This window comes from Crocuta crocuta, unplaced genomic scaffold (assembly GCF_008692635.1).
Source record: "Crocuta crocuta isolate KB4526 unplaced genomic scaffold, BGI_CrCroc_1.0 scaffold288, whole genome shotgun sequence".
Classification (NCBI taxonomy): Eukaryota; Metazoa; Chordata; class Mammalia; order Carnivora; family Hyaenidae; genus Crocuta; species Crocuta crocuta.
The window spans coordinates 1,409,445-1,422,833 of NW_027532607.1; the positions used below are offsets into that span (position 1 = coordinate 1,409,445).

The 13,389-nt window shown below is 38.9% G+C and overlaps 1 protein-coding gene across 2 annotated transcripts in view; it reads left to right on the top strand.

The window, feature by feature from the left end:
* Positions 1-13,389, top strand: part of EFCAB3 (EF-hand calcium binding domain 3) — a 118,529-nt gene that overhangs the window by 22,401 nt on the left and 82,739 nt on the right. For both annotated transcript variants that reach the window (XM_077780367.1, XM_077780368.1), the window contains 3 exons: positions 4,475-4,528; positions 5,236-5,340; positions 9,851-9,904. In XM_077780367.1, coding sequence (XP_077636493.1) covers positions 4,475-4,528; positions 5,236-5,340; positions 9,851-9,904 — 213 coding nt within the window. The remainder of the gene's footprint in view (positions 1-4,474; positions 4,529-5,235; positions 5,341-9,850; positions 9,905-13,389) is intronic.

Consider the following 13,389-nt stretch of genomic DNA (forward strand, 5'->3'; position numbering starts at 1 on the left):
TACCAATGAGGTCTTCATCCACTCACTAAAAGTTAATTGGTTGAAATAAGGTATGAGACATAATACTATAAAGGTTTACAAAGATAAATGAGGCACAGCCCAAGTCCTAAAAGCCCTCAGTGTAGAGGCAGACAGCACATACAAAACAAAAACAAATGCTATACGTTGTGATGTGTGCTATAATTTTAATAAATATCTATGCTGCTATGAAACTACAAAGGATATATTGACTAACTATGCCTGGAGTGTCTAAGACTTCACAGAGTGGTTATTACTTCAGACAGGCCTGAGAGGTTTGATGGTAGGAGGTACCAAGAACTAATAGCAAAAGTATGGAAAAAGGCAAAGAAGCATACCTGGCCATGGCAAGTTTGGGGAACCATGTACAATTACATGCTAATATAATACACAGTACACGTTCACATTATGTGGACAAATACTTTATGAACTTGACTCAATCTGATCAATAATTCATATATAATCTCTCTGTGAAATAGGATAATAACAATGCCTATGTATGATGATGGTGGTGAAGATGACCAAATAATGGCTATAGAAATATGGAAAGAAATTATACATAAAATATAAAGATATTAGTTATTGTATTTTCTATTTCTAATAAACTCCAGTTATGTTTATTAAATGATTTCTATATTTAAGGCATTTTTCTAGAATCAGGACCTTGAAGATATGTGCCAGAATGTTACTGCTCAAAATAAAACAGTCTTTGCACATAAAGAGTTCATAATCTAGTTGAGTAGATAAGACAGAAATACATATTTTGGGCTTCTAGCTAAACATGGCAATCTTTTTTTTAATATTTGCATTTATCTTTACCACTTTCTAAAATACTAAAAAGATGTAAAAGAAATTAAAGTGTTCTTTTAATTTTGAAACAAATTTAAATTTTCTTTTAATTTTAAAACAAATTAAATATTTCCACAAAGACTAAGAGAAGAGAACATTATAGCACATAAGAGGTGTCAGTGAAACTTCAATAAACAAAGTGCATGAAAGACCATAAAAGGTGAAAACTGAGCCTGAAAGGAGAAGCAAACAAGAAGACAACTACTTCAGGGTACCTGGCTGGCTCAATTAGTAGACCATGTAACTCTTCATCTCAGGGTTGTGAGTTCAAGCCCCACACTGAGTGTAGAGATTACTTAAAAATAAAATATTAAAAAAAAAAAAAGAGGGCCACTTCATGTCACAAAACTGTAAACAGCTCAGGAAATAGAGACACCAGTTACCTTTAAAGTCAGGAGTATGAGATAAGGTTGAAAGTCTTTCAGAAGAGCACTGAAATCTACAGATCCCATTCCTCATTCCACAGTTAAGCAAGTATTTCTTATCCATGTAGTATAGAGATTTACCCTCCAAAGAGGTTAAACTAGGGAGATTCTCGGACATCAGACCCAGCCAAGGTTGGGAGTGAATCTTCTACTGAAACAAGGAAATTACATGAAAGTCAACATACAGCATGGTGAAGTTCTCCCCCACCCCCAAGTCATCCTCTCCCAATGGCGCCTAGATGTTGGCAGTGAATTCTAATATCCTTTATTCAGGTACTTACATCTGCAGCTTGCAATGAAAAGATAGATAATAACATGTGTGTTACTAAATAAAAAAAAAAAAAACCTCATTCTTAAACAGAAACAACCAAGAAACATATGACTTGTAAGAAAGATTTATTACATGAAAGACAGAAATAAGAGCTATCAGAAAAGAAGGAACTTGGAGAAAGTACAGTAATCCCTTGTTATGCACAGGATATGTTTCAAAGCCCCCAGTGGATGTCAGAAACCATGGATAGTACCAAACTCTATTCATACTTTTTTTTCCCTAAACAAACATACCTGTGATAAAGTTTAATTTATAAATTAGGCACAATAATAGGTTAACAATAATAACTAATAAGTGGAACAATTATAAAAAATATACCATAATAAACACTATATGAATGTGCTCTGTCTCTGTGTGTCTCTCAATATCTTACTGCATTGTGTTCACTCTTCTTGTGATGATGTGACATGATAAAATGCCTACATGATGAGATGAAGTGAAATGAATTATGTAAACATTGTGATGTAGCATTAGGCTGGTACTGACCTTCTGATGATACATCAGAAGGAAGGTCATCTGCTTCCAGACCACAGTTGACACAGGTAGCTAAAACCAGAGAAGGCAAAACTGCAGATAAGGGGGGACTAGTATACTCAAAGGAGAAAGCAGAAAAACAATTCAAACAATTTTAACTAATATCTTCAGAAAGATGAGAAAAGCCCTAGTTGTGAGACAAGAAAAGGAAGCTGTGCAACAAGATATGACACACTATGAAAAAGGAGCACGCTATGGGGCACTGGGGCGGCTCAGTCAGTTAGGCATCCACCTTCGGCTCAGGTCACGATCTCATGGCTCACATGCTGTCTCTGTCTCTCAATAGTGAATAAACATTTTTTAAAATTTTTAATGGGGTGACTGGGGGCACAGTTGGTTAAGCATCCGACTTCAGCTCAGATCATGATCTTGTCGTTCACAAGTTCAAGCCCTGCATCAGGCTCTGTGTTGACAGCTTGGAGCCTGGAGGCTGCTTCAGATTCTGTGTCTCCCTCTCTCTCTGCCCTGCCTCTACTTGTACTTGGTCTGTTTGTCTGTCTGTCTGTCTGTCTCTCTCTCTCTCTCAAAAATAAAAGATAAAAACATTAAAAAAATGTTTTAATTTAAAAAAGAGCACTCTAAAAAAAGTTTTGGTTTTTTTTTTAATCATCTCTTTGAGAGGGGCGCCTGGGAGGCACAGTTGGTTAAGTGGCTGACTCTTGATTCCAGTTCAGGTCATGATCTCAGGGCTGGTGAGATAGAGCCAAATGTCAGGCTCCGTGCTGAATGTGGAGTCTGCTTGAGAGTCTCTCTCTCTCCCCTCCCTCACTTGCACATATTGTTTCTCTCTCTCTCTCTCCCTCTCCCCCCCCCTCCCAAAATAAACTTTATCTTTAAAGAAAAAGCTCTTGTGCTCGCTTTGGCAGCACATATATTAAAGAAAAAAGCACTTTGGGAAAAAAAGAGCAGTAAAAATTTAGGGGTTCAGTGGGCTGGAAGATGAATTTAGATATTGGAGGGGTGCCTGGGTGGCTCAGTCGGTTAAGCGTCCAACTNTTGGTTAAGTGGCTGACTCTTGATTCCAGTTCAGGTCATGATCTCAGGGCTGGTGAGATAGAGCCAAATGTCAGGCTCCGTGCTGAATGTGGAGTCTGCTTGAGAGTCTCTCTCTCTCCCCTCCCTCACTTGCACATATTGTTTCTCTCTCTCTCTCTCCCTCTCCCCCCCCCTCCCAAAATAAACTTTATCTTTAAAGAAAAAGCTCTTGTGCTCGCTTTGGCAGCACATATATTAAAGAAAAAAGCACTTTGGGAAAAAAAGAGCAGTAAAAATTTAGGGGTTCAGTGGGCTGGAAGATGAATTTAGATATTGGAGGGGTGCCTGGGTGGCTCAGTCGGTTAAGCGTCCAACTTTGGCTCAGGTCATGATCTCACGGTTCATGGGTCCGAGCCCTGCGTTGGGCTCTGTGCTGACAGCCAGCTCAGAGCCTGTATCCTGTTTCAGATTCCATATCTCCCTCTCTCTCTGACCCTCCCCTGCTCACTCGCTCGCTCGCTCTCTCTCTCAGAAATAAATAAAACGTTAAAAAAATATATTGGAACAAAAAGACAAAGAGATGGAGAATAGAAAAAAATAAGAAAATCAATCCCATAAGTCCAACACCTGAATAATAGAATTCCCAAAAAGAGAAAACAAAGAAAATGGAGGAACAAACTGTAAAATAAATCATGCATACATACATGTAGAAATGCTCAGTACTAATATTCAAATATGACTTGTCATGGTTGTCGGGTTTTTTAGCTCAGAAATCATACATCTCTTCACTCATGAGTCCCACTATTATCTACTCTCATCCCTATGAGCATTAATATGTGTGATCTTAAGCAAAAGAGTAGAAAATGATAAGTAGATGAAAAGAGAGACATGAGAGAGTATGGAAAGGCACCACTAGTAACTGTCTCAACTGTCAAATCGGAAAGTGGGTACAGTGCACCTGGGTGGCTCAGTCAGTTGAACGTCAGACTTAGGCTAAGATCACAATCTCACGGCTGGTAAGTTTGAGCCCCACATCAGGCTCTGTGCTGAGTTCAGAGCCTGGAGCCTGCTTTGAATTCTGTGACTCCATCTCTCTCTGCACCTCCCCTGCTCATGCTCTATCTCTCCCACTCTCTCAAAAATAAACATTTTTTTTTTAAAGTGGGCAGATTTACTCTCTTGAGAGCTTTCTTCCACTGGTCTAACTCTTAAGTTGGGATATAAACAGGAAAAGAAAATTGAGTAAAACTCTATGTAAGAATTGTTCTTTCTGAAATTGCTAGGTTTAAAATTATTGCAACAGATTCCCTTACCAATTACTGCATTGTGCCCTATCTTACAGCTGCTGGAAAGTTGTATAAGCATAAGCTGCTGGATAGCATAAGGTATCTCAAAGGTGAGTGAGTAATCAGGTAAAATTGAGGTTCCTTATGTTTTGTATTTACGTTTTAAAAACCACATTTATTTTTGGCAATGACAACTTTGTCAATCTAACCTGTTTATTTGTTATTTTTGTCTCATTATTTACTACTTTTAACATAACTACCTTTGAAGGAATTACTTTTCTCTCTGTCTTTCCAAGTCCTATTTCCAGAGTAGAATTGGAAAGACACTGTCTTCACCAGACTTGCCTATCCTTCACTTTTCTCCTCATAACTGTCTCATGACAGTCAAGTCCTCTGGACAAAAATGAAAAGCAGGTTCTGTCCTTGATTCCCAAGCTAGCTCTTTTCATTGAAACAAATTTATGGTTCCTTTGATTGTTGTCCTTCTAATTAATGCAGTGGACATGCCTAGAATTTTTCTTTTCTTTTTTTTTTAATGTTTTTTAAAAATTTATTTCTAGGAGAGAGAGAGAGAGACAGCGTGAGCAGGGGAGGGTCAGAGAGAGAGAGAGTCACAGACTCTGAAACAGGCTCCAGGCTCTGAGCTGGCAGTCAGCACAGAGCCCGACGCGGGGCTCGAACCCACGAACCGCGAGATCATGACCCAAGCAAAAGTCGGACACTTAACTGACTAAGCCACCCAGGCGCCCCATGCCTAGAATTTTTCACTTCATCAGTATTGTTTGACCTTCTCACTCCCACCCTTTTTTTCCCTAAGGAGTGGAGCTTAATGTTAATCAATTAAGATGCTTCATGGAAAATATGGGCTTTGACCTGGAAGAAGAGGAGTACCTGGACCTGCTCAGCAACCTGCCCGCTGATGGTGAGCTGCCCCTACGGTGAAACTTTGCGTTCATCTGAGAGAATTTCTGAGGGTGTATTTAGAGTGTGCAGAAACATTAAAAGAAAAAGAAAAGGACTCAATCCTCAAGAATTCATCCATGCCTGCAGTGGACTTTATTGAGTGCCTAAAATACATAAGCTATTAGGAATATAAAAATGAAGATGACAGTTCTCTGTCCTCTAGGAGTTCACTGTGTAGTAACGAGGCCCACATGCTGACAGGTCATCATACGACTCTGTGGTCGTGCTAGAATACTAAAAATGCATTCAGTAAAATCCTGAAGGAAGGGAAAAGGTAAGTTCGCCAGGTAGGGAATTAGAGAAAGACTTGTCAGAAGATGTACAGAAATTCCTCAGGAAAAAAAAAAGGCCTTCCATGGGGATAAAGGAAGGCACTTGTGATGAGCACTGGGTGACGTATAGACTTCTTGAATCACTATACGATAACACCTGAAACTAATATAGCTGTACATTAACTATATTGGAATTAAAATTTTTTTTAATGTTTTATTTATTTCTGAGAGAAAGAGAAAGCGTGAGCAGGGGAGGGTCAGAGAGAGAGGGAGACACAGAATCTGAAACAGGCTCCAGGCTCTGAGCTAGCTGTCAGCACAGAGCCGGTCACAGGGCTCAAACCCACGAACCGCGAGATCATGACCTGAGCCAGTCGGCCGCTTAACCCACTGAGCTACCCAAGCGCCCCTGGAATTAAAAAATGTTTAAAGAGTGGTGCCTGGGTGTCTCAGTCAGTTGAGTATTCAACTCTTGATTTTGGCTCAGGTCATGATCCCAGGGTGGTGGAATCAAGCCCTGCATCAGACTCTATGCGGAGAGTGGAGCCTGCTTAGGATTCTCTCTCTCTCTCTCTCTCTCTCTCTCTCTCTCTGCCTCCCTCCCCTGCTTGTGTGCTTTCTCCCTCTAAAAAAATATAAAGAATAAAAAGAAAGATAAAAAGAAAAGGAGAAGGAAGCTGGGACAACGCACAGCAAACAAACACCCACTCACAGGCAGCCCTAGCAGGCTGCATGTACAGTACATATAGAGCCTATACTTGCAAGTGCTTACTTACATGAGAAAATTCAAAGATAACCTGAGGAGGGAGAAAGGCATTCCAGATGAAGAAGCAAGGTGTACAAAAGCATAAAATCATGCAAATTCATGAATGTTGGGAGAGCAGGAAGTATTCCTTTGTGACTAGAATATATGCTTCGTGTTACAAAGAAACAGGAAACATGGCCAGAAGAGTAGGCTGCCAAGACTGGAAAGACCTTATACCAGGCTATGGAGCTAAGCCTTCATCCTCTTGAGTTAGTTTAGGTAATTTTTACCTTTCTAGCATTTTGTCCATTTCATGTTTAATTTGTTGACACAAAGTTGTTCACAGGATTATAAAGGAATAATATAATCCTTTTAATTCATGTAGAGTTGATGGTGATATCATCCCTCCTGATTTTGATCCATGTCTTCTCTCTTTTTATTTGGTTAGTTCACCTAAAGTTTTGTCAATTTTACTAATCTTTTCAAAGAGCCAATATCAATTTTCCCTACTGGTTTTCTGCTTTCCATTTTATTGGTTTCAGCTCTAATATCTATTATTATTTCCATCCTTCAGATTACATTTGATTTAGTTTGTTCTTATTTTTCTAGATTCTTAAGGTAAAAATTTAGATTATTAATTTGAGATTTTTCTTTTCTAATATAGGTCTTTATTTACAATTATAAATTTTCCTCAAAGCACTACTTTAGCTGCATTCCAAAAATCTCAATATGATTTGTTTTCATTTTCGGTTGGAAATACTTTCTAATTTCCAACATTTCATCTTTGGTCCATAGGTTATTTCAAAATGTGTTTTTGAATTTTCAAATATTTGTGAATATCCCAAATTTCCTCCTGCTGTTGATTTTGAATTAATTCCACTATAGTCAGAGAATATACTTGTTTATGATTTCAGTCCTTTTAAACTGAATGAGACTTATGTTATGACATGGTCTATCCTAGAGAATGTTTCATGGTTGATAATATTGTTCAGGTCTCCTTTATGCTACCGATTTTTCTATCGAGTTGTTCAACCCTTTATTGAGAGTGGAATATTGAAGTCCCAACTATTGTTCTTGAATTGTCTATTTATCTCCTTGGTCTTAGACTTTATCCTATAGGCAGTGATATACCTGGAGTATTTCTCTTTGGGAAGTCAATACTGATGACAATGTAAGAAGCATTAATGGAAGCAAAGACTCAAATTTCAAAGATATTGCTGTGATGCAACAAGAGATGATAGGGCCTGAGCAAGGGAAGTAAACTTAATGACAGATAAGAGATTAATTTGGGAAATATTTTAGAATTAAAGGGAATAGGGTTTGATAATTGATTACATGTGAATTATGAAAAATAAGAATTTTAAGAAAACAGAGACATTTTGGTGGCTAGGTCATCAGTCATATCATAAGCAAACTGGAGAATTCAGGAAGATGTTCAGGTTACAATGTCAGGAGAATAGTTTCAGTTTTAGATATGTTGACTTTAGATATACCTACATGACATTCAACTAGATATATGTATGAATATGGTTAGAAACAGATACTCTAATAATTCATCTTTACTTAGGAAGTTACCAATCCACAGATTCAGCAAAGCTTAGCAACATGCCACAGCACTTATGAGATTAGCAGACCAAAAGAAGAAGAAGCAGAAAAAAGAATGGAGGGAACATTTAATAAGAAAAGTTTGAAAGTAAGCTAATAGAGTAAGGAGGAAATAATATTAAAAGACAGGCAGAAAAATATTTACCTAGAATAGATTCTGAACTATCAGAAACAAGTTCAAGATGGAGAATAATTTTGAAAGTAATTTTCCTTTCTATCATTCACACCTAGCCCATGTTAGCATGAACTCATAATAGCAAGACCCACAAGACCTACTTGGAAAAGTTTCCAAGATAGCAGCTCTCATGGGAAAAACAGGAAAAACCTGGGATTAATCCCACTGGTTCCTCTGATTAGATGGCATTGTGGAAAGAATTTGGAAGTTGGAATAAGAGACAGTTTTGAATCTCAGCACTGAAAATTCCTAACTGTGCAAGACTGATCAAATAAACCCCTCTGAGTCTTGGTTCCCTTTTGTTAAAAACAAAATAATGGCTACCATTCCTAAACATTGTAAGGTCCTAGCATAGGGCTTTTATTAGTAGTAATAATAACAACCAGTATATATTCATTTTGACACAATGCCACTTAATTATGCCTTTGCTGTAGACAGAGAAAGTAAATTTTCCATAGGATAGTTTTTTTATTACTAAAAATATATAATTTCTCAGTATTTTTGATCTGCCTATGAAAGGATGTAGATATTTTTTGCTATCACATTTTCCAGGTATCTTGAAAGTTTACTGGAATGCCACAGCAGTGACTTCAGTTGCAAAAGTATCAGCCATCTCCCTGAGTACCCCTTTTCAAGTCAGTAAGCCCACAGGAAAAAGCATTAGAGACCCATCTCAGGCCATCCTAAATCTTCTGCGGTACTAACTGAAATACATGAGAAAGGACCAGACATTGTCCTGTAAGGCACTGACCATCTATCAGGAGGTTCCATCTAAATACCCCCATTTAAGAGGAAAATACAAAATGAAGTTTTTTAAAAATTTTATTAAAATACAATTAGGTTGATCAAAGCTTTTTATTTTTTTAATTTTTTAATGTTTTATTTATTTTTGAGAGAGAGAGACAGAGTACAAGAGGGGGAGGGGTAGAGAGAGAGGGAGACACGGAATCCAAAGAAGACTTCAGGCTCTGAGCTGTCAGCACAGAGCCCGACGTGTGGCTCAAACCCATGAACCGCGATATCATGACCTGAGCTGAAGTCGGACACTCAACCGACTGAGCCACCCAGGCGACCGATCAAAGCTTTTTAAATACATGTTGAGTGTGGATAGTGGAAGAACATAGCTAAATGTCACCTGTCATTTCAGTACAGAAATAGGCATTATTAATGCTTCAAGTCTATTTATCCCTTTTACGATGCTTGTCAGCCTCATAATGAGTAAAATGGAGTTCTTCCTGATCTGAAAGTAGAGAAGGCTATTTTTCACATGTCAGCCCAGCAGCACTCTACTATGTTCAGTGTATCTTAATAGAAAAATTCTGGGGTCGCCCAGAGCCTGGAGCCTGCTTCAGATTCTGTGTCTCCTTCTCTCTGACCCTCCCCTGCTCACACTGTCTCTCTCTCTCTCTCTCTCTCTCTCTCAGAAATAAATAAAACATTTTTCTCAATTTTTAAAGAAAAATTCTGATGTCTTTGTATGAAATTAAGTATCTTTTTTTATAATCAAAGCTATGTCTTTCCACATTTTCCATTTCATAAGAAAATAGGATAAAATTCTAGAGCAAGTCATTAAAATTTGCTGAATTTTGTGTTGTACTTCAGTGTATGACTTTTATGTCTTTCTTCTATTTCTACTATTGTTTTATGCATAAAATTCTGTCTTCTCTTACAGATGAGGGGAAAATTGAAGTGAATGTGGTAATGGATGAAGGAAATGTTTTTACAGGTGAGTTAGATCTTTATTACCTCATCAGTAAACATCTCTATGTCCCAAGTGTGGATCTATAAAAACCAACCTTCCAGTAGCTCATGTAGCTTGGGCAAGAAAAAAGCATATAAATAAATGCAATAAAATGTTATTGGTGCAATGTTAAAAACCTATGCAAAGTAAAGAAGGGGCAGAATGGTCACTTACACCTGAGGAAGAGAAATTGGGAAATGCTTTAATAGAATGGTGAGCACAAGAGCTGATCCTTAAACTGTAAGTCAGTTTTTCCAGACACAGCAGGATGGGCATTCCTGATAGAGGAAAAAATAATAATAAAAGGCACCAAAATGAGAAACTGTTTGATGCTTTAAGGAACTAGAAAAAATCTGGAGTAACTAGAGCATAAATGCTGTCAGGAGTTTGGCAAAGGATAAACTTAAAGAGTAAGGAGCAGGATGCAGTGGGCCAAGTAATGAGTCCCAAAGACATTCAGGTCCTAATCCCCAGAACTTGTGAATGTTGCCTTCATATAGCCAAAGGGACCATGGAGATGTGATTAAGAATCTTGAAATGGGGAGGTTATCCTTGATTATCCAGTTGGGTTCTAAATATAATCACAAGCGTCCTTAGAAGAGGGAAGCAAGGTGAGAGTTGATGACAGAAAAGGTAGAAGGCAATGTGACAGCAGAAGTGGGATGCTCCACTACTGGATTTGAAGATGGAGGAAGGGGAGTAAGTTACGAAGTATAAGTGGCCTCTAGAAGTGGAAAAGGCAAGGGAATGGATTCTTCCCAAGAGCCTCCTAAAGGAACCAGTCCAGCTAACACCTTGACTTTAACTCAGTAGAACTAATATTGGGCTTCTGACCTCCAGAACTGTAAGAGAAAAAAATCGATATTGTTTTAGGCCACCATGCTTTCAGTAATTTGTTACAGCAATAGGAAACGAATACAAGAGACAAATCACAGAGGGCCTTGAATACCTAGCAAAGGAGTATGACTTTCATTCTGCACAGAGTGGGGAATCATTCCAGGATTTTAAGCAGGGGACTATGTAATTAGATTTGTAAATTAGAAAGATTGCTCTAGCAGCAGAATAAAGGATGGATGGAGGTGTGTGTACAAGAATAGAGTCAGGTAAACTAGCTAGCAAGCATATTGCAAATGTACAGGCGAAAGACAATAAAGAGCAGAAGTAAATCATTCTCTGTGAGACTTGAGAGGAAGGAGCACATAGAAGAGATGTTACAGCTATAAAAACTGTAGAATCTGGTTACTGATCAGCTATTGAGATAAAGCAAAAAGATGAAATGAAGGATGACTCCTCAGTTTCTGAGCTAAGCAGTTGGGTGGGTGACAGTGACATTGACCAAAATATGTAATTCAGTAAAATAAGTTTAGAAGTAAAGATATAGTTTCCATTTTGGTCATATTGGGTTTGAGGCTCCTATACAACGTCTAAGAGATACTAAGCCCTAGGCAGTTAAATATGTGAGTAAGAATCCAAAGCCACCTCTTTTTCTGAGACAGGCAGAACTCAAGTCAGGAAGGATACAAATATAGAGAATCTAGGTAGATATGGGAGTAAAATTCAGAGGATTTCACCTAAAAGCTTCCATTTTCTCTGTATAGTGGGAAACAGAATCATCTACTAAACGAAAGGGCCCAGTGGTGGGGTAGAGGACTATAAGGAAAGTGTTAATGACTGTGGATAACTCATAGAAGAGAACAGAACTAGGGTTGATAAGAAATACATGAAAACCTTGCTGAGAAGTGCCAAGAGTCTAACCAAAGTCAGACATCATAAGTAATGGCGACCTTTCGCATGATTATGATATCCTTCAGTTGGACCAACGTAGGAGATTCTTATTATTTTTTTTTATTTTTTAATGTTTACTTATTTTTGAGAGGCAGAGAGAGACAGCACGAGTGGGGAGGGGCCGAGAGAGGGAGACACAGAATCCGAAGCAGGCTCCAGGCTCTGACATGGGGCTTGAACCCATAAATCATGAGATCATGACCTGAGCCAGAGTCAAACGCTTAACCAACTGAGCCACCCAGGCACTCCCCAAAGTAGGAGATTCTTAAGGCTGATGTGCCAAAAGAATGAAAGCCTAAAGACACTGAGAGTGTCATCAAGAGAGTGGTTAAGTGGTCTAGTGTGGCTAGGAGAGGAAGTGGAGTTATGGAAATCATGAACTCGGAGGAAAGCAAGAGAGGAGGGAATGAACTGTAACGGGTGTGGTAGGAGGAAGGAAGTAAAAGAAGTGTAAGAATATAAGGTTCTGGGCAAAAGTAGGTATGCTAGAATTTAAGACTTTAGAGGCAAAGCATTTCCAGGTAATAACAAAGTTCAGGATGTGTCCTTGATGATTAACTAGTATAGGATTTAGGGGCCATCATTGAGGCTAAGGAGCTCAAGAAATTGAGAGGTGAGGTTGCGGAATGAGCTATCTCTATAAAGACTGGACTTGCCTGTAATGATGCCAGGAGTTTGGGTGCACAGGAAGACTGTGAGTAATGGGACAAGCTACTTAAGTGACCAAGAAGTCAGTAAGGGACAATAAAAAGAAAGCCAATTACCATGATTCTCACAAGAGGAAAGGTTTGAGGATGGCCAGAGAGCAGCAATTGGGATCTTGGAGAATGCAAGCCCTAAGGCAAATGGGCTATGAAAAAAAAGAGCAGCTTTCTCTCAAAAAGAAGGAAGGAAGGAGGGAGGGAGGGACGGATGGAGGAAAGGAGGGAAGGAGAGAGCAAAGGAAGGAGGGAAGAAGGGAAGAAAGGAAAAGAAGGACAGTGAAAGGAGACAGAAGGAGGGAAAGAGGGAGGGAGCGGGAGGAGAGAGCATGGGAAGGGAGGGCAAAGGAAGGGAAGGGAAGGAAAAAGGAAAATCTATCCAGAACAGGCAAAGTTCAGTTAAGACAGGAAATAAGAGTCTATAAAGAGACTGAAGATATAGAGAAATTCATATTTAATGAAAAACGAGCCTGAGAAGTCACTGTGGGAAGGGTGAAAAGAAAGCTAGCAATGGAAAGAAAAATCAGAGTTGTAAAAACACAGAATAGATTCGAGAGTATAGAAAACTTTGCGGGATTATGTTTTGAAGAATGGTAATGATACATGAAAGGGGTGGTTAGACTGATAACCTAGCAGAAGGCCCATGTCTGTCAAAATGTGATCAGGTTAGGGGCGCCTGGGCAGTTCCGTTGGTGAAGCCATTGGCTTCAGCCCAGGTCATGATCTCGTGGTATATTGAGTTCAGGCCCCACGCGTCAGGCTCTGGGCTGACAGCTCAGGGCCTGGAGCCTGTTTGGAATTCTGTGTCTTCTCTCTGCGGCCCTCTCCTGCTCAGGCGTGTGCACTCTCTCTCTTTCTCTCTCTCTCAAATAAATAAACATTAAAAAAACTTTTTTTACATTAAAAAAAAACCATGATCAAGTAAACAGACTAGGAAATTGCTCTATTCTATCTGAAGAATCATTCCCTTGGCTGCTTACGGGG